The sequence below is a fragment of the Nuphar pumila genome, chromosome 4 (genome assembly GCF_984573655.1).
Source record: "Nuphar pumila chromosome 4, dmNupPumi1.hap1.1, whole genome shotgun sequence".
Lineage (NCBI taxonomy): Eukaryota > Viridiplantae > Streptophyta > Magnoliopsida > Nymphaeales > Nymphaeaceae > Nuphar > Nuphar pumila.
The window spans coordinates 18,533,292-18,548,457 of record NC_143252.1 but is presented as its reverse complement, the minus strand read 5'-3'; the positions used below and the strand labels follow the sequence as shown (position 1 = coordinate 18,548,457).

The following is a 15,166-nucleotide window of genomic DNA, read 5'->3' as shown; positions in this document are numbered from 1 at the left end:
CAGATATTGATTTTCAGCAAGAGATATTTCTTTTGGTGACTTGAAGGAACTTGTAATTACAGCCTGTGGCAAAGATATCACTTAGTTGATAATTTTGCACCTCAAACATTATAAATTTTGTACATAATTCCATAGGATAATGCTGTCTCATGTAACTATTTATTATTAATTTTTTTAATAACCATTACTAAGCTTTGTTTGGAGACCCGTTTGACATTACAGTTAATCGATCACAACAACTGCATCATGTTGGCCTTGTTGCATGAATTATCTCCGAATGTTGTAATTATCGTATCGAAACCCATATCGGACAGGCCTGAGATACTGGTGTATTGTATCTTAAGATACATAAAAAACTTAATTTAAAAATCACAAAAAATTGTGAAAAATACAAAACAAGAGAAACTTCCACAAAATGCAGAAAATTCAGAAAAACCGTAGAAAACAATAGAAAAAAACATGAATATATAAGCATTATGAGTAATTAAACATAGACATGCACTAGCAAAACATTTGAAACAAAATGGATAACATTGCTAACAAACACCTATATAGCATGCTCACATCAAATCAAGAAAATCAAAATCTATGGAAATAAAAAACAGATATTTTCAGAATTTGATACTCTAGTGAAATCAACAATCTCAAGAAATAAACATGTATATATATATAATCGTCACTTTATATATGTATATATATTCTTTTGAATCAGATTTCCCTTTTCCATCTAAAACTTGTACATAAAATCAGATTTATACCTATTTCTTCCCATAAGAACTTAGAGTGAAACTCGTACTTTGATCAAAATTCAGAAAAAGACCGAAAAATCGATGTATGTATGAAGAAAAACGGGTTTTTCTTCTTCTTATCCTTCTTTTCTTTCTTCATTTTCTCTTTTTTTCTTCTCTTTTTCTTTCTTTTCTCTCTCCTCACACAATTTTGGGGTTTCTTCTTTTTTTCTCTCTTTAATTCTCTCTCTCTAGAACATGAGTTCTAGGGAGAGGGAGAGACCAACCCCTTTTATAATGTATTATTAATATTTTATTTTATTTGACTTGATCTAGAAGGGGGGTGGCGTCCCTTCTAGATGACTTAATTAAGTAGAGTTCTACTTCATCTAGAACTCTACATTATATTCTAGATAAATTTAAATTTTATTTAATTATTTTATTAAATACTTTATTAAATATTTTATTTAATATAATATTCTAAAGCATATTCCAAAGGGTGATGCCTCCTTTGGAAGACTCTTTATGGGGTAGAGTTCTACCCGTCATCATATCTTTGATTTAAAAAATTAAAAGTTGATTTTAAAGTTTTAAAATGGCCATGGATGGATTTTGGATCCAAGATCCAAATTCATATCTAAATCCACATGGATCTAACCTGGACCAGATCCTAGTCAATATGCATCCTGGACGGGGTTTAGATCCATATTAACTTGGATGAAATGGAGCGGATCTAGTTCGATCCAAACCAGAAAAATGTCAAAAATAGAGGCTGGTCATTTTTGAAAAATGCATTTTTTGGGGCAACCATAATCTGAATTTGGAAAAATCGGCCACCAGTGCGATCAGTATTATGAGGCGTATCTAACGGTGTACATGCTTGATTTTCGCCTCAGAATTTCATTTGAATTTAACTTAATTTTTACTCAAATTTAGAGTTTAAAAATAAAAAAATTCTCAAATTATAATTGACTCAATTAGGTCTTGTAAGTGGGCTCTGGGCCATGCCCAGACCCAACTGACATCACCTATAAAATAAGATATTTTCTCACGATTTTTTATCAATTAATTAAATATATAATTAAAAATTCATATTTTTTGAATTTAAAAATCATGAAAAAATATGAGATATTACATTGTTTTTCTGCATTTGATGAAACATGTGGTTGCTGGTGATATATATAGCACTTTTATTGTTGCAACACAATTTGGAGGCTCCCATAATGTGAACCCTCGTATCTGTTAGTAGGATTCTAAGCGAGACGACCTCCATAATGGTGGTAGCGATTGTTCAATACTTACTTTCGTAGATGACGATGAGACTTACTGCTTCTTACACCTCTACAAAATCAACGATTCATTTAGGAAAACACAAAATCAAATTAAAAAAGGGCCTATTATAGGGGTCTCCTCCCCCATCAAAATCAATGTAGGCAATTAAATTCAAAGAAAAAGATGAAGATAGAGAAATGCCTTTATTTAGAGAAGTTCTTATATATCTAATGGTCCTTGATACTGCTTCCATATGGACAAAGGTAGGAACATGATGGAATGAACTTGTAGGATGCACAACAAGAGCGGTATTAGGCTTTGTGATGGATAGATAGAAAAGGGCCTTTATCAACTGTTGATAAGGTGTAGGGGTACTCCATAGGTTCTCCATCATCAATCCTCATCTTGACATTAGTTACTAAAGCAGTGTCCATCTTATCATCAATCATACCTGGCCTAGATATAATATCAACAAACTTAGATTGAGATAACAAATACTCTATAGGTGAGTAAGCAACTTCTATTCTTAGAAAATATGTCAAAAAACCTAAATTAGTCATTTCTAAATTATCTTTAAGCATCTTAATATGTTCAACTCCCTATTTATCTCTACCAGTGATAATCATGTCATTCACTATAGAAGCAAGATGACAATAATTGCATCAGATTCTTTAACAAACAAAGTGGTGTCAGTAAAGGAAGATCTAAACCCAATACCTAGCATAAGCTTATTAAACCTCTCATAGCAAACTTTTGGAGCCTGTTTCGGGCTTTGCATAATTGAAGTATTTTACTATTTTACTTTCGAGAATGTCTATACCTAGAGTAGCCTTTATGTACCTCTTCATTTAATTTTCCATTTAAAAAGACATTTTTTACATTTATTTGATAGATTGGTCAACTTCTAATAAAGGCAACAACTATAAGGGTCTTAACTATAGTCATTTTGGTGATAAGGGGCAAAGGTTTCTTTATATTCTCTCCCATATTCTTGTGAATACCCTTTGGCTACTCACCTAGCTTTATATCTTTCAAGGGTTTCATCACTCTTAGTCTTGACTTTGTATACCCACTTATAATCTATAAGTTTCTTTCCTTGGAAAATATCTTGAAATTTATAGGTTTTAGCTTTTTTTGAGGCTTTTGATTTTACCTTTATTGCATATTGTTAAAACATATGTATACAATATATATAATGCATATTGTTAAAATATATATATATATATATATGAATATCATATATATATATATATATGAATATGATATATATATATATATATACATACTATTTCTTTGTTTCCTATTATAATGCCCACTAGGGGCAATTTAGTCTTTTTCTATTTATGTAAATAGACATGTCTACTAGGGGCATTTTTTTATCTTTTTTATTTTTATTTTATTTTATTTTATTTTCTTTTTTTTATTTGTGTTGTGACTGTTGGGGAGATCCCAACGACTCTATGGGGCTCCCCTTTTGGTCCCATTTTGTGTATAAATAGGGGTTGAACCCCTCTCTTGCAGGAAATGCTTTTTAAGCATTTCAATATACTATTTTTTTCAATCTCTCTCTCTCTCTCTCTTTCTCATATTGTGTGTGTTTGGTGCCTAGCCCTTTGTGGCTTATTGTATTTTGCCTATTAGAGGCTTCTTGGTTTTTTTACTAGTGCATTCATTGTAGTCACTTTGTGACATTGTTATGTGCACTAGTACTTCATTACATGGTATGAGCCCCTAGCTGATTGAGCATTCTTGAGACTTTTATTTTTTTTATGTGCTTGTATTTTGCACACTCATTGTTATCCTCTTTCCTTCCTCTCTTTCATAATGGCTGAGAAGGATGCAAAGATTGATCTCTTATTCAAATTGAACGGGACTAACTATAGGATGTGGGCGGCCGCTATGAAGAACAATCTCAAAGGTAAGAAACTTTGGAGATTTGTATGTGGTATGATTCCGGAACCTCAACTAAAGCTCACTAAGAAAGAAGGAAATGAGGAAAAAGCTTTGAATGAAGAAGAAAATGCAAATGTCATTGATGACTTCCAATTCAAAGTTGAAGATTGAGAAAGTAATCATGCCAAAATATTGGCATGGTTCATGAACAATGTGGAGCTCAAAATTTGTGCTAACTTAGCCAAATTCAAGAAGCCAAATAAAGCTTGGTTCTTCATGAAAGGTACGTACACTCAAAGAGATCTTGCTAGACATTTCTTTTTGCAAGAAAATGTGAGAGCAACTAAGCAAGGTGATATGAGTTTTAGAGACTACTATAGCACTCTATCTCCTCTATGGAGATGAACTTGCTTTCCTTGAACTCTAATAAGAAGGTAGTGTTATCATATGACTCCTTTTCTCCAAATTATAGATCTTGTCTAATGATGATCCATTCCTATCATGTACCTTACAACTTTAAAGAAGCTAAGCAATACTCTGATTGGATAGATGCCACACACCTCAAATTAGAAGCACTCAACAAGGTCGACACTTGGAAAATTATAACTATCCCTTTAGGCAAAAAGGCTATTGGTTTGTTGGTGGGTCTATAAAGTAAAGATTAAAAGTGATGGATCATTAGAGAGGTATAAGGATAGGTTAGTCGCTAAAGGATATGCACAAGAATATGAAATTGATTACGAAGAAATATTTGCTCTAGTTGCAAGAATGACGAGTGTTACAACTCTAATAGCCTTAGCATCAATCCAACAATGACCTATTTATCAACTAGATGTCAAGAATGTGTTTTTAAATGGAGATCTTTGTGAAAAAGTCTATATGGATCCTCCGTCGGGTCTTGAAATTGAAAAAGTAAAAATACTTGAGCTTAATAAAGCCCTTTATGGTCTTAAGCAATCCCCAAAAGCTTGGTATGACCGCTTCAGGAAAGTTGTTCTTGATAGTGAATTTACTTTTTGTTATACTGATACTGCTCTTTTTGTTAAGAATGCATGGGATCACATAACTATCTTATTTTTGTATGTTGATGATATGATCATTACTGAGAATGATAAAAGGGGCATTGGGGCTATTAAAAACATTCTTAAAAACAATTTTGATATGTCTGACCTTGGATTTCTGAGATATTTTTTAGGGATTGAAGTTGCATATTCTCCTCGGGGATATGTTCTTTTTCAAATGAAGCTTGCATAAGATATTATTGCTAAGTCCGACTTAACTGACGAAAAGAAAGTCGAGACTCCGAAAGTAATCATTGCTAAGATGAGAGCCAATGATAAACCTCCTTTAGAAGATCCCACTCCTCATTAATTAATCGGATCTCTAACATATTTGTCTATTACCAGGCCGAACATTGCTCATAAGATCCCACTCCTTCTCATCAATTATTCGGATCTCTAACATATTTGTCTATTACCAGGCCAGACATTGCTCATGTTGTACACAGTACAAGTCGGTTCCAGAATGCTCCTACTACTATTCACATGGCAACTGTCATGTGAATTATTCGATATCCGAAGAACACAATAACAAAAGAACTATTCTTATCTTCTTCATCTCCAAATTTAATTGCTTATACTGACTCTCATTATAGCGGAAACCCCGATGATCGTATTTCTACCACAGGTTATTGTGTTTTTCTTGGAGAGTCATTAATTTCTTTGAGATGTAAGAAGTAGTAGAAGGTTTCTCTATCTTCTAAAGAAGCCGAGTATAGGGCAATGACCACCACTGCAACTGAATTGGTTTGGTTAAGAAGTTTGCTCAAAGACATGGGAGTTGTCATTTCTATTCCCTCGAAGCTATGTTGCGACAACAAAAGTGCTTGCTAGCAATCATACATTTCATGAACGAACAAAACACATCGAGATTGACTGTCATTATATTCAAGATGAGTTTTTACGTAGCACTATTGAACTTTCATGTCACTTCAGAATACCAGCTTGCGGTTTTTTTTACCAAAGCTTTACCATCTCCTCAGTTTTTCTTTCTTCTAAGCAAAGTATCAATGATATCACCATTAGTTTGAGAGAGGGTGTTAAAATATATATATATATATATATTCTTTGTTTTCTATTGTAATGCCCACTAAGGGAAATTTAGTCTTTTTATTTTTATTTTATTTTTTTTCCTTTTTCATTTGTGAAGGGGCAAAAGGGTCCATCCATAGAGTCGTTGGGACCCTCCCCAATGGTCACAAATGTGACCGTTGGGGAGAGCTCCCAACAACTCTATGGGGCTCCTCTTTTGGTCCCATTTTTGTGTATAAATAGTTGTTGAACCCCTCTCTTGTAGGCAATGCTTTTTAAGCATTTCAATATATTATTTTTTTCAATCTCTCTCTCTCTCTCTCATTCTCACATTGTGTGTGTTTGATGCCTAGCCCTTTGTAGCTTATTGCATTTTGCCCATTAGAGGCTTCTTGTTTTTTGTACTAGTGCATTCATTGTAGTCACTTTGTGACATTGTTATTTGCACTAGTGCTTCATTACACATATAAGAGGTGAATTCTAAATACGGGTGAATAAGGGCATAACGGGTTCTATACTTGGACAAAAAGGGTTCATATGACAATTTTTTTGGGTGGCCTAGATCATAAAGGATTGTGTAGTTTGAATATTATCTTTAGCTTCATTTTTAGAATACCTTTCAAGTTCACATGAAGTTTTTTCATTCCCATGTCGAGAAGATCGTAAATATGTTTTCTCAACATTAGGTTGGTCCTCACTATATTGACCATCGGTCTTCATCAATAACTTGATCAATATCCTTAGCTTCTACATTCTTATTGAGGGTTGGAAAAAAGGGCTTTCAGCTTTGCAGGAATAATGGGCAAAATTGGATGCCTAGGACCCACAACAACTAGAAAATGAGATATGCAGTTGATGCCATTAAGGGGACAGATCCATGAAGAAACAAAATAGATGCAAAGGGCCAGAATTTTATGGCTAAGGAAGAACTGGTTGAAGATGATGGCATTATGTGGAAATTAACCAATTACTTCGAAGCACAATTCAACCCAGTGTGTGATAGAGTTGCTGAAAAGACTGCACGAGGGTAAAGCGCTTGCATTTGAGGTGGAGTGCACGTGGGCGGAAGTGGAAAATGCAGCATGGCCATTGCTAGGAGGAAAATGCAGCATGGCCTGGATGCATATACTTTTGAAATTATTTTGGGCATTCTGTAAGGAGGATCTCATGAGATTGCTAATGGAATTTCATGAGAAAAGTTAACAGCTGAAGATTTTTAGTAGGTCTACCTTGATTCTCATCCTGATGTCCAGTGATGCTGATTTTGTCATTCTAACCTCTGGGCAGCATATACAAAACCGTAGCTAAAGTATTAGCTTTGAGACTGATCAATGAGGAACCTGATTTCACCATTTCAATGTGCCTTTGTACAAGGCTGTTGTATTAAAGAATGCACAAACCTTGAAATGGGGCGATCCACACCATTATTTCTTCCAAATATCAGTCTTTTATTTTGAAGGTTGACCTCACAATGCATTGGATTCTGTCACTTGTGAAATACTATTTTGATGCCTTGAAGAAATGCGGTTTGGTCCATGATGATCAGCTTGGATAAGGGAATTGGTAACTACTGCTTCTATTTCAGTTGAGAATTAATTATGTACGTCACATTTATATTTGTTTAATCTTCTGAGTTATTTTTCTGATAGTCCATCCTGGATGTCCTTTCTGAAGCAAATTACATCTACATGAAGCATCAAAAGACTTTACAAATGCAGCGAAATTTGTTTTGGAAATTCAGGATTAAACCATTTTTATGCCGTTGTGGTAATTTGCAGGTTCTGGGTAACCTTGGGGCATCCATTACTTCCAGTGAGGTGGGCAAATGCAAATGTCACAACGGAAGGGTGAGTGTTGAAATTGTTAAATTAAAATAATTTTCTTCGCCTTTGAATCTTTGATATCATCTTGTATACAGAAAAAGGTTACTGCTACTTAACTGTATGGTTTGTTATTGACTATTTTGTGACATATGATTAATAAGTCATTCCAACCATTGTGGTGTAGTTGCATTCCAATTGTTGAGGTGAAGTAATGTAAATTCGTCATTGCTATGTGGATTTTTTTATAAAATAATTTGTATAAATATGACCTAGAACTTGGTAGAAAATGTCATCCTATTTTGAATAGTTGATGTTGTTAACCACAACATTTCTCACAGGAAGTATACAGGTTTATAGTTGCTTTAGAGCAAAAAATGACCTCAATGATTGTTCAATTCATTCATTGGAACTATTTTATCGGTATCCAGTAATAGGTTTCTTGGAATAGGCACAGTACCTTGATGGCATCTAGTACATGCTTGGTCTGTCGATAACCTTACCGGCTACGTTTCTTGGAATAGGCACAGTACCCTGATGGTGCCTAGTTCGTCTGGATAATCTATCAGGCTGGAACTCCACATGGCCATCCATGCGAAGTTTTGTGGTATGTCTGCATATTTTTGCTTTTGGGAGGGAAAAAAAACATTGATTTAGTTGAACTCCTGTAAATCAAGATTGAAGGTTTTCCGGAAAAGGTGCTTTATAACACTGAAGTGGCCACTATAACTGATTTTATTTCTTTTCGACAGTGATGTCAAGGTAGAATTTGATACTTCAACCATCTCAGCTGTTAAGCTAGTGAAGTTTGTAATATCTTCCGTGTAACAATAGCGAACAAGATGTAATTGTACTTTTTTAAGAGCTCATAAATCTCTACAAGTATTGTTTTGGATATATGTTTTGCCTAGTGTATGTATGATTTGTCCACCTAACATGTAAAATTTATTTTCTTAAAATTTCCCTTGGCTAACTAAATCTATGTTAGGATTTTCTTGTTGTCAAATATTGCATAGTGAATTAATGTGTTTTTTCCCGTTTATCTGAATTATATATTGCATATAATTGGGGTGGGGTTATTTATTTTCAGGACAAATCCGGTGTATAATGTGGAGAAAACATTTCAATTAACGAGAGCAGATCGTGATTTCCTCCAAAAAGCTGGACATGATATCCAGGTAAGCAGTTCATGTCTTTCAGTTCATTATGCATAATTTTCATTGTAATAGGTTGCAACGTCTGTTGGAATACATACATTATGAATAGATGTGTGAAGCATGTTGTGCTTTTTATACTATATGCTTGAAATTAGTGGAAAAGATATCCCTGGTCTTTATTGACATCATGGAAAAATGTTGCATTGTAGTATAGTAGTGCCTGTTGTTTGATGGTATGTGTGGCATACGCATCACACGGGAAATCTTACTATTTGTGGAACTTAGAGAAGCTCTAATCGCACATCACTAAAACAGTGTTCTATTAGTCCTATGACTTCTTGGTACAGAAAGTTGATTTAATGCAATTGTTGGCTGGAATTTTCACTTATGAGCAGCTTGACTTGCCTCACTTGTGAGCTGTTGCAAGCTTGGAAACTGGGCATGTGATCCTGAGTTCAAGCATGGTTTTGTGCCAACTAACAAATTAAGCTTGATCTGTCTTTAGAATTGGCTTGGGTGGCAAATGTAGATGCATCTGTTGGATGATAGTCATTTTAATATGGTACCGTAACACATGTTTGGAGTGGTTGAATATTTTGATTTTTTCAAGGCTATGATTAGTTGACCAAAGGAATGATATTCCTGATTCCTGAAGATGTAGCTGGCTTTTGTTGTTGCCACTTTGCAAGTTTTTAAGCGTTTGGGAACTTGATCCAGTTGACATTCATACATGTAGTTGGATTCAAGTTTTGAACTCAGCAGAGCACGTGAAGGTGAGTGGCACTAGACAGTTTTAGTTTTTTAAGACAGCTGGAAGAAGACTGTATGATGGTTTTAATACCATAATAGATTTATGATATTGAGTGTATTGTCTTGACAACAATTTGTACAAAATAGGTAAGATGGACCGAGCTTGAACGAGCGTTATGTGAGCCGAACCAAGCTGAGAAATGAGCAGCTCGGTTCATTTACCAACCCTAATGGTCATCCTGGTTCAGGCATCAAAAAAAAAGAATCACAATTCTTATGACCTTCAATAGAAACAATTGGAGTTGGGCCCCACTGAACGCCCCAAATTTCAAACTTGCGAACCTTTTCAGAAAACAGGCAAGAGACTAAAAATATCTCTTTCCTTCAGAGTTTGTTTATGAAATCAGCGGAAGACTATCCTTTTGTTAAATTCAGAAAGGCAAGCTGACAACTTTTGGGCGCGTTAGCTAAAAGAACCAAAACTCACAAACCATGCTATTTTCAAGACACTTGAAAAAGCCACTTACATTAAAAGAAGTTTCCAAATAGTACAAAATTCGGATATCCCAAGGAAAATCCGTTACAAAACCCAAAACGTCCAGGACGCGAGATAAGAATAGGAAGAAGAAAGTCTTGAAGCCATCTTGTCATCGCGCCATCGCTCGTGGTGTACCTAATCATCACCTGTACCCATAGAATGAGTTAGTTTCGCGAAAAACTAGTAGGTGCACAAGAGAGACTACAGGAAACTGAATTATATACATTTAATTCAATATGCTAAGCAGTTTAGAGCAGATATGCAATTAAACAAATAAGCAATACTAACGAGTAAGTAGTGTAAGCGCGTAAGTAGTGCAAGCGAGTCTCACGACCCAACAACCAGTGTGAACAGATTTTATGTTTCGATATTACTGGCCTGCGGGTGTGCGCAGACAAAACATAGAAACAACTGAGACTAGTTTGGGCGTCTGTTATTCTATGTATTTTCAATAACCCAAATAGCTAGTTGAGTCCGCTCCAAAGGGGACGACATTAGCCGAGAGATGATTCCCCAGAGGCTGAAAAGCAGTGCGACTGATGCATCTAACTTCTGCAGAAGTGTTGAGCTAACTATTGTATCCCCTTTCCCGTAATTCCAATTACTGGAGAGGCCCGATCATTGCCCGTGGGGTGGTTGTTAACAACCTATCCATTGGCGTTTTATACCGCTCTGTCCTCTCCCTTGACAGACAACAGGAAGCGAATGGGTGCGTTAGGGGTTGCTTAACTAACGAACCATCATATGCTGTGGTCTTTAAACCACTCGAGCATCTTGCCTGTGAAGGCGAATCAGTCACCATTTAAGTGATTACAGCATTGTGCATTTAGCACTATTCGAGGTCGCACGGCCATCTCATCCGATCATCGCAGTACTAGCGTGTAGTGCACGACTACAAGTACTCTAGGATGAAAGGGGTATAGCTTCTCAATATGAGCTTCAACAGGAGTGTTTCACAAAGATGTAATGTTTATCAAACTTTACTTTTGACATTCTTTATCTTTTGAAACAGCTAGCAGTTTGTGCCAACATTTGGCATGCGATTTTCTAGAATCTCATCCGCTATCGGGGTATCTACATGCCTCGTATGACTTGATACCGACCTCGATAGACGAGATACCGGTTTCTCAACAGAACCCCCGCTAAGAAGTTCGCTCGAACCCCAAATCGTCTGCAGGACTGCATACTCGAAGAACCCGAATCCCTGCTAGGGATCCCTCTCCTTCGACGATGACGAATCACTAGCTCCCGACTCAACTCTTGTCACAAGAGGGAGAGTGGTAGATGCCTCTTGCATCATCCACGAGGATGTCTCAAACGCGTATGCAATGAGCGAAAACCTGAGCGTCATCTGCAATAGCAAGGCAGTAACAACACATGCAAAAGCAAGAGCCTGGACGCAAAGAGCGACTATAAAGTAAAGGACTGTAAGCAGGAGTGCAGCGCAAAACCTTTGCGCAATGCGCGACTGCAAAGTAAAGGACTGTAAGCAGGAGTCAACACAAAACCTTTGCGTAATGCGCGACGACAAAGTAAAGGACAAGGATCGCGAAACCGCGTCCTTGAGTTAAGTGTGTACTCGTATAAATATATATTTATTTAAAAGTTCTTTTTAGTTAATTAAACTTAATTCAATTGTCAAAGTCTTCCGTGCAATCTTCCCCTACCTCAAAGAGTTGCAAACTTGCTGGCGTCTGCGGGTGTAAATGATTGACGGCTCGGGTCGCGGAGCACGAGCGAAATCCGTCGTAACTGCAAATATGCGATATTAACATGCAACCAAGACAAAAGCAAAAACAAGGAGACGACTCAACTTCTCCGTTACATAGGGCTGGGGCAGGGCTGAACGACTCTTGCCGCCAAAAGAATAGGTGCAGGGGCCATCGGCCCCGACTGGTTATTATTATTTAAAAAGGCAGGGGCCTTCGGCCCCTGCTGGAAATTTAAAAAGGGCAGGGGGCCATCGGCCCCTGCTGGAAAAGTACAAAGGGGGCCGATTGCCCCTGCTGGAAAGGTACAAAGGGCAGGGGTCGATGGCCCCTACTAGAACAACAAAAAGGGCAGGGGCCTTTGGCCCCTACTGGAACAGTAAAAGGGGCTAGGGCCTTCGGCCCCTGTTGGAACAGTAAAAAGGGGCAGGGGTTGATGGCCCCTGCCAAGAAAATGAGCAGAGAGAGGGAGAGAGGCGCAGGGGCCAACAGCCCCCCTGCGATTTTTGGGAGAGGCGGTTGGGGCCAAAGGCCCCTGTCGGTTTGCTTAACAGGGAAACGAGACAGGGGCCAAAGGCCCCTGTCAGTTTCTTAGAGGAACAGGAGGCAGTGAGAGGTCTCGACCCTCCCTAGTAGAGACAAAAGGGTAGGCAGGGGCCCCAAAACCCCCTGCCGGAACCCTCCTCACAGGCGGCAAGGGTTTTACCCCTGCCGACCTGTCGACAACTGGTAGGGCTAAAGCCCCTGCTGCATGGCCCTTCCTCGTCGTAAACAACCGACAGGAAGGGGCTTTTGCCCCCGTCTGTCGACGATAGGGAGAAGAAGAGAAAATAGGAAGAGGAGGCGGCGAAAGGGAAAAGAAAAGGCGTACCTGGTGGTCGCCGAAGGAGCTTCGGGCTGTCGGCGGTCGGACGGAAGGTCGCAGGTGGCGGCGGGCTGACAGTGGTTCTTCGATGGTCGCTTGCGTCACTCTCGACAGTAGGAGAGCCGAGAGAGATGCAGGGAGGAGACGAGAGAGAATCTGTGAGGGAGAGAGTCGAGGGAGCGTGATGGTGAGAGAGAAGAGACGAGAGAGCAAAGAGGGGAAAGGGAGGTTTCAAGAACGTCCCCCCATTTGCTCCCTCGCCGTCTTTAAGAGACAGCGAGGGAGGTGATGCCTCAGTTGGGTCTGGGTCCGGATCCGACCCGAATCCAAAGTCATTTTTTTTGAGTTTTACACCCACACACTTGACTGCAGAATCTCAAAGAGTTTACAACTCTTGGATGTACTACAGGGAGAAGAGACATGATTATGCTTCACTTTTTGACGTGTCACATTCTAGGACAAACTCTTATCCTAATATCACTTGGTACCACAATTTTTTGGCTTAGACAAGGGCAGATGACGATATCAAGACTTGAGGATCATCAGAACATATAGTCCCTTACATGGTTGTAAGTATCGTCTTGTTACCTGTATCGGTCGGGCCCAAAGTAACACCGTATCGTATCGTAAAATATCGTAAATTTTTAATAAAAAATTTCAAAAAATTCCAAAAAATCAAGAAAAAATAGCAAAAAGTCAAAAAATCATGACACATGAAACAAACCATGTAACTGATAACTGACAATGTAAATAAAAGGCAACTACCTAATTTAAACATGATTAAAACTAGGGGTGGCAATTTCTGACACGACCCGCCAACCCGCCTCTTAGGCGGGTTCGGGTTGGGCTTAAGCCAACCCGTTTAATAAACGGGTCGACCCGCGTAACCCATTTATTAAACAGGTCGGGTTCGGGTTGGGGGTATGCCAACCCGCCAACCCGGCTGACCCGTTTAATAAATGGGTTAGGCGGGTGGGTCAACCCGCCAACCCGACCCACCAACCCGTCTGCCCGACCCGCCAACCCGTCTGCCCGACCCGCCAACCCGACCCGCCAACCCGACCTGCCAACCCGATCCGTCAACCCGCCAACCCGACCCGCGAACCTGAAAACCCGTTTACCCGACCCAACCCATTTATTAAATGGGTTGGCGGGTCGTGTCGGGTTACCCGTTTATTAAACGGGTCGGGTTCGTGTTTGCCACAGCCGACCCGTTTAATAAACGGTTCGGGTTGAGGTATGCTGACACGCCAACCCGCCAACCCGACCCGCCAACCCGACCCGCCAACCCGACCCGATTGCCACCCCTAATTAAAACTTTAACAATATTAAATTCACATCCAAGTCATACTAAAATGTCGTAAGTCATAACTAAACTATTGAGAGTTCATGATAACTAAAAACCTCACATGTAACCAATGTCTTATCTGCTAATCTTCATCTTTAAAGTCTAAACTATAAAGATCCTATTTTTTTATAGGCCAAAAATTAGGACAGAAAATCCTTATTGTTGTATCCAACTGTTGTGCCACCACCTCTTTATATTCACGCTTCTTTTTAGCAAGTGGGTCATCATCATCTTCTTCAGAATTTGAAACAATGGTTGGAAGTCCTCCTTTGCATTTTTGCAACCTTATTTTTTTCAATTGTTTTCTAGTTCAACAATAACATCCGTACGAAAAGTGAAAAGAATAGATGGAGAATCACATGGACATACTTTTTTATAAAGACCTGCAATGTGTTGCTTAAATCTATTCTGTCCACCTCTAATAATAGCACCATAAAACACACATTTAAATGATGACCCTGGTTGTGGTACATCATCCATGCTTCTGTAATATTGCCATGCATGATCATCTCTATGTAAGGACGACATCAAAAGATCTAACATAAAACATAACCAATTAACCACTAAATAAAAATATATGCATACATACAAATATTGGGCAATAAGTTTACACACACATAACAAACTTAAGTTTTAGCACTACGAATGTCGACAACCGCAACATTCGCCTGCTCGACTAAATGTTGAGGTGTCATAGCAATATGAATATCGGGCTGCGCCCTAGGCGCAATCCTAAGAGGGAAAAAACTTCTAATAGTGCCTCTAGATCTACCTCCTCTCGAAGAACTCCCTCCTCCTCCTCTTCTTTTTGTGTTCGCGATGACACTACTACTAGCACCGACCACACCTTTCTATAAAAAAACTCAATAAGAAGAAAAAATTAAGGATTTTTTTACCTTAACCCAATTCCTTGAGTGAAAAAGGGTAAAAATGCACTCTTGAAAAAATCTCAGAAGTCCTCTCTCTTGCGCACGGATCGACCTCCAAATCTCTCTC

General features: G+C 38.4%; 1 protein-coding gene across 1 annotated transcript in view; it reads left to right on the top strand.

Moving 5' to 3' along the window:
* Positions 1-15,166, top strand: part of LOC149839553 (E3 SUMO-protein ligase SIZ1-like) — a 205,403-nt gene that overhangs the window by 84,953 nt on the left and 105,284 nt on the right. Inside the window, exons 7-8 of the mRNA XM_090002624.1 lie at positions 7,762-7,830; positions 8,894-8,981. Of these exons, the coding sequence (XP_089858750.1) occupies positions 7,762-7,830; positions 8,894-8,981 (157 nt within the window). The remainder of the gene's footprint in view (positions 1-7,761; positions 7,831-8,893; positions 8,982-15,166) is intronic.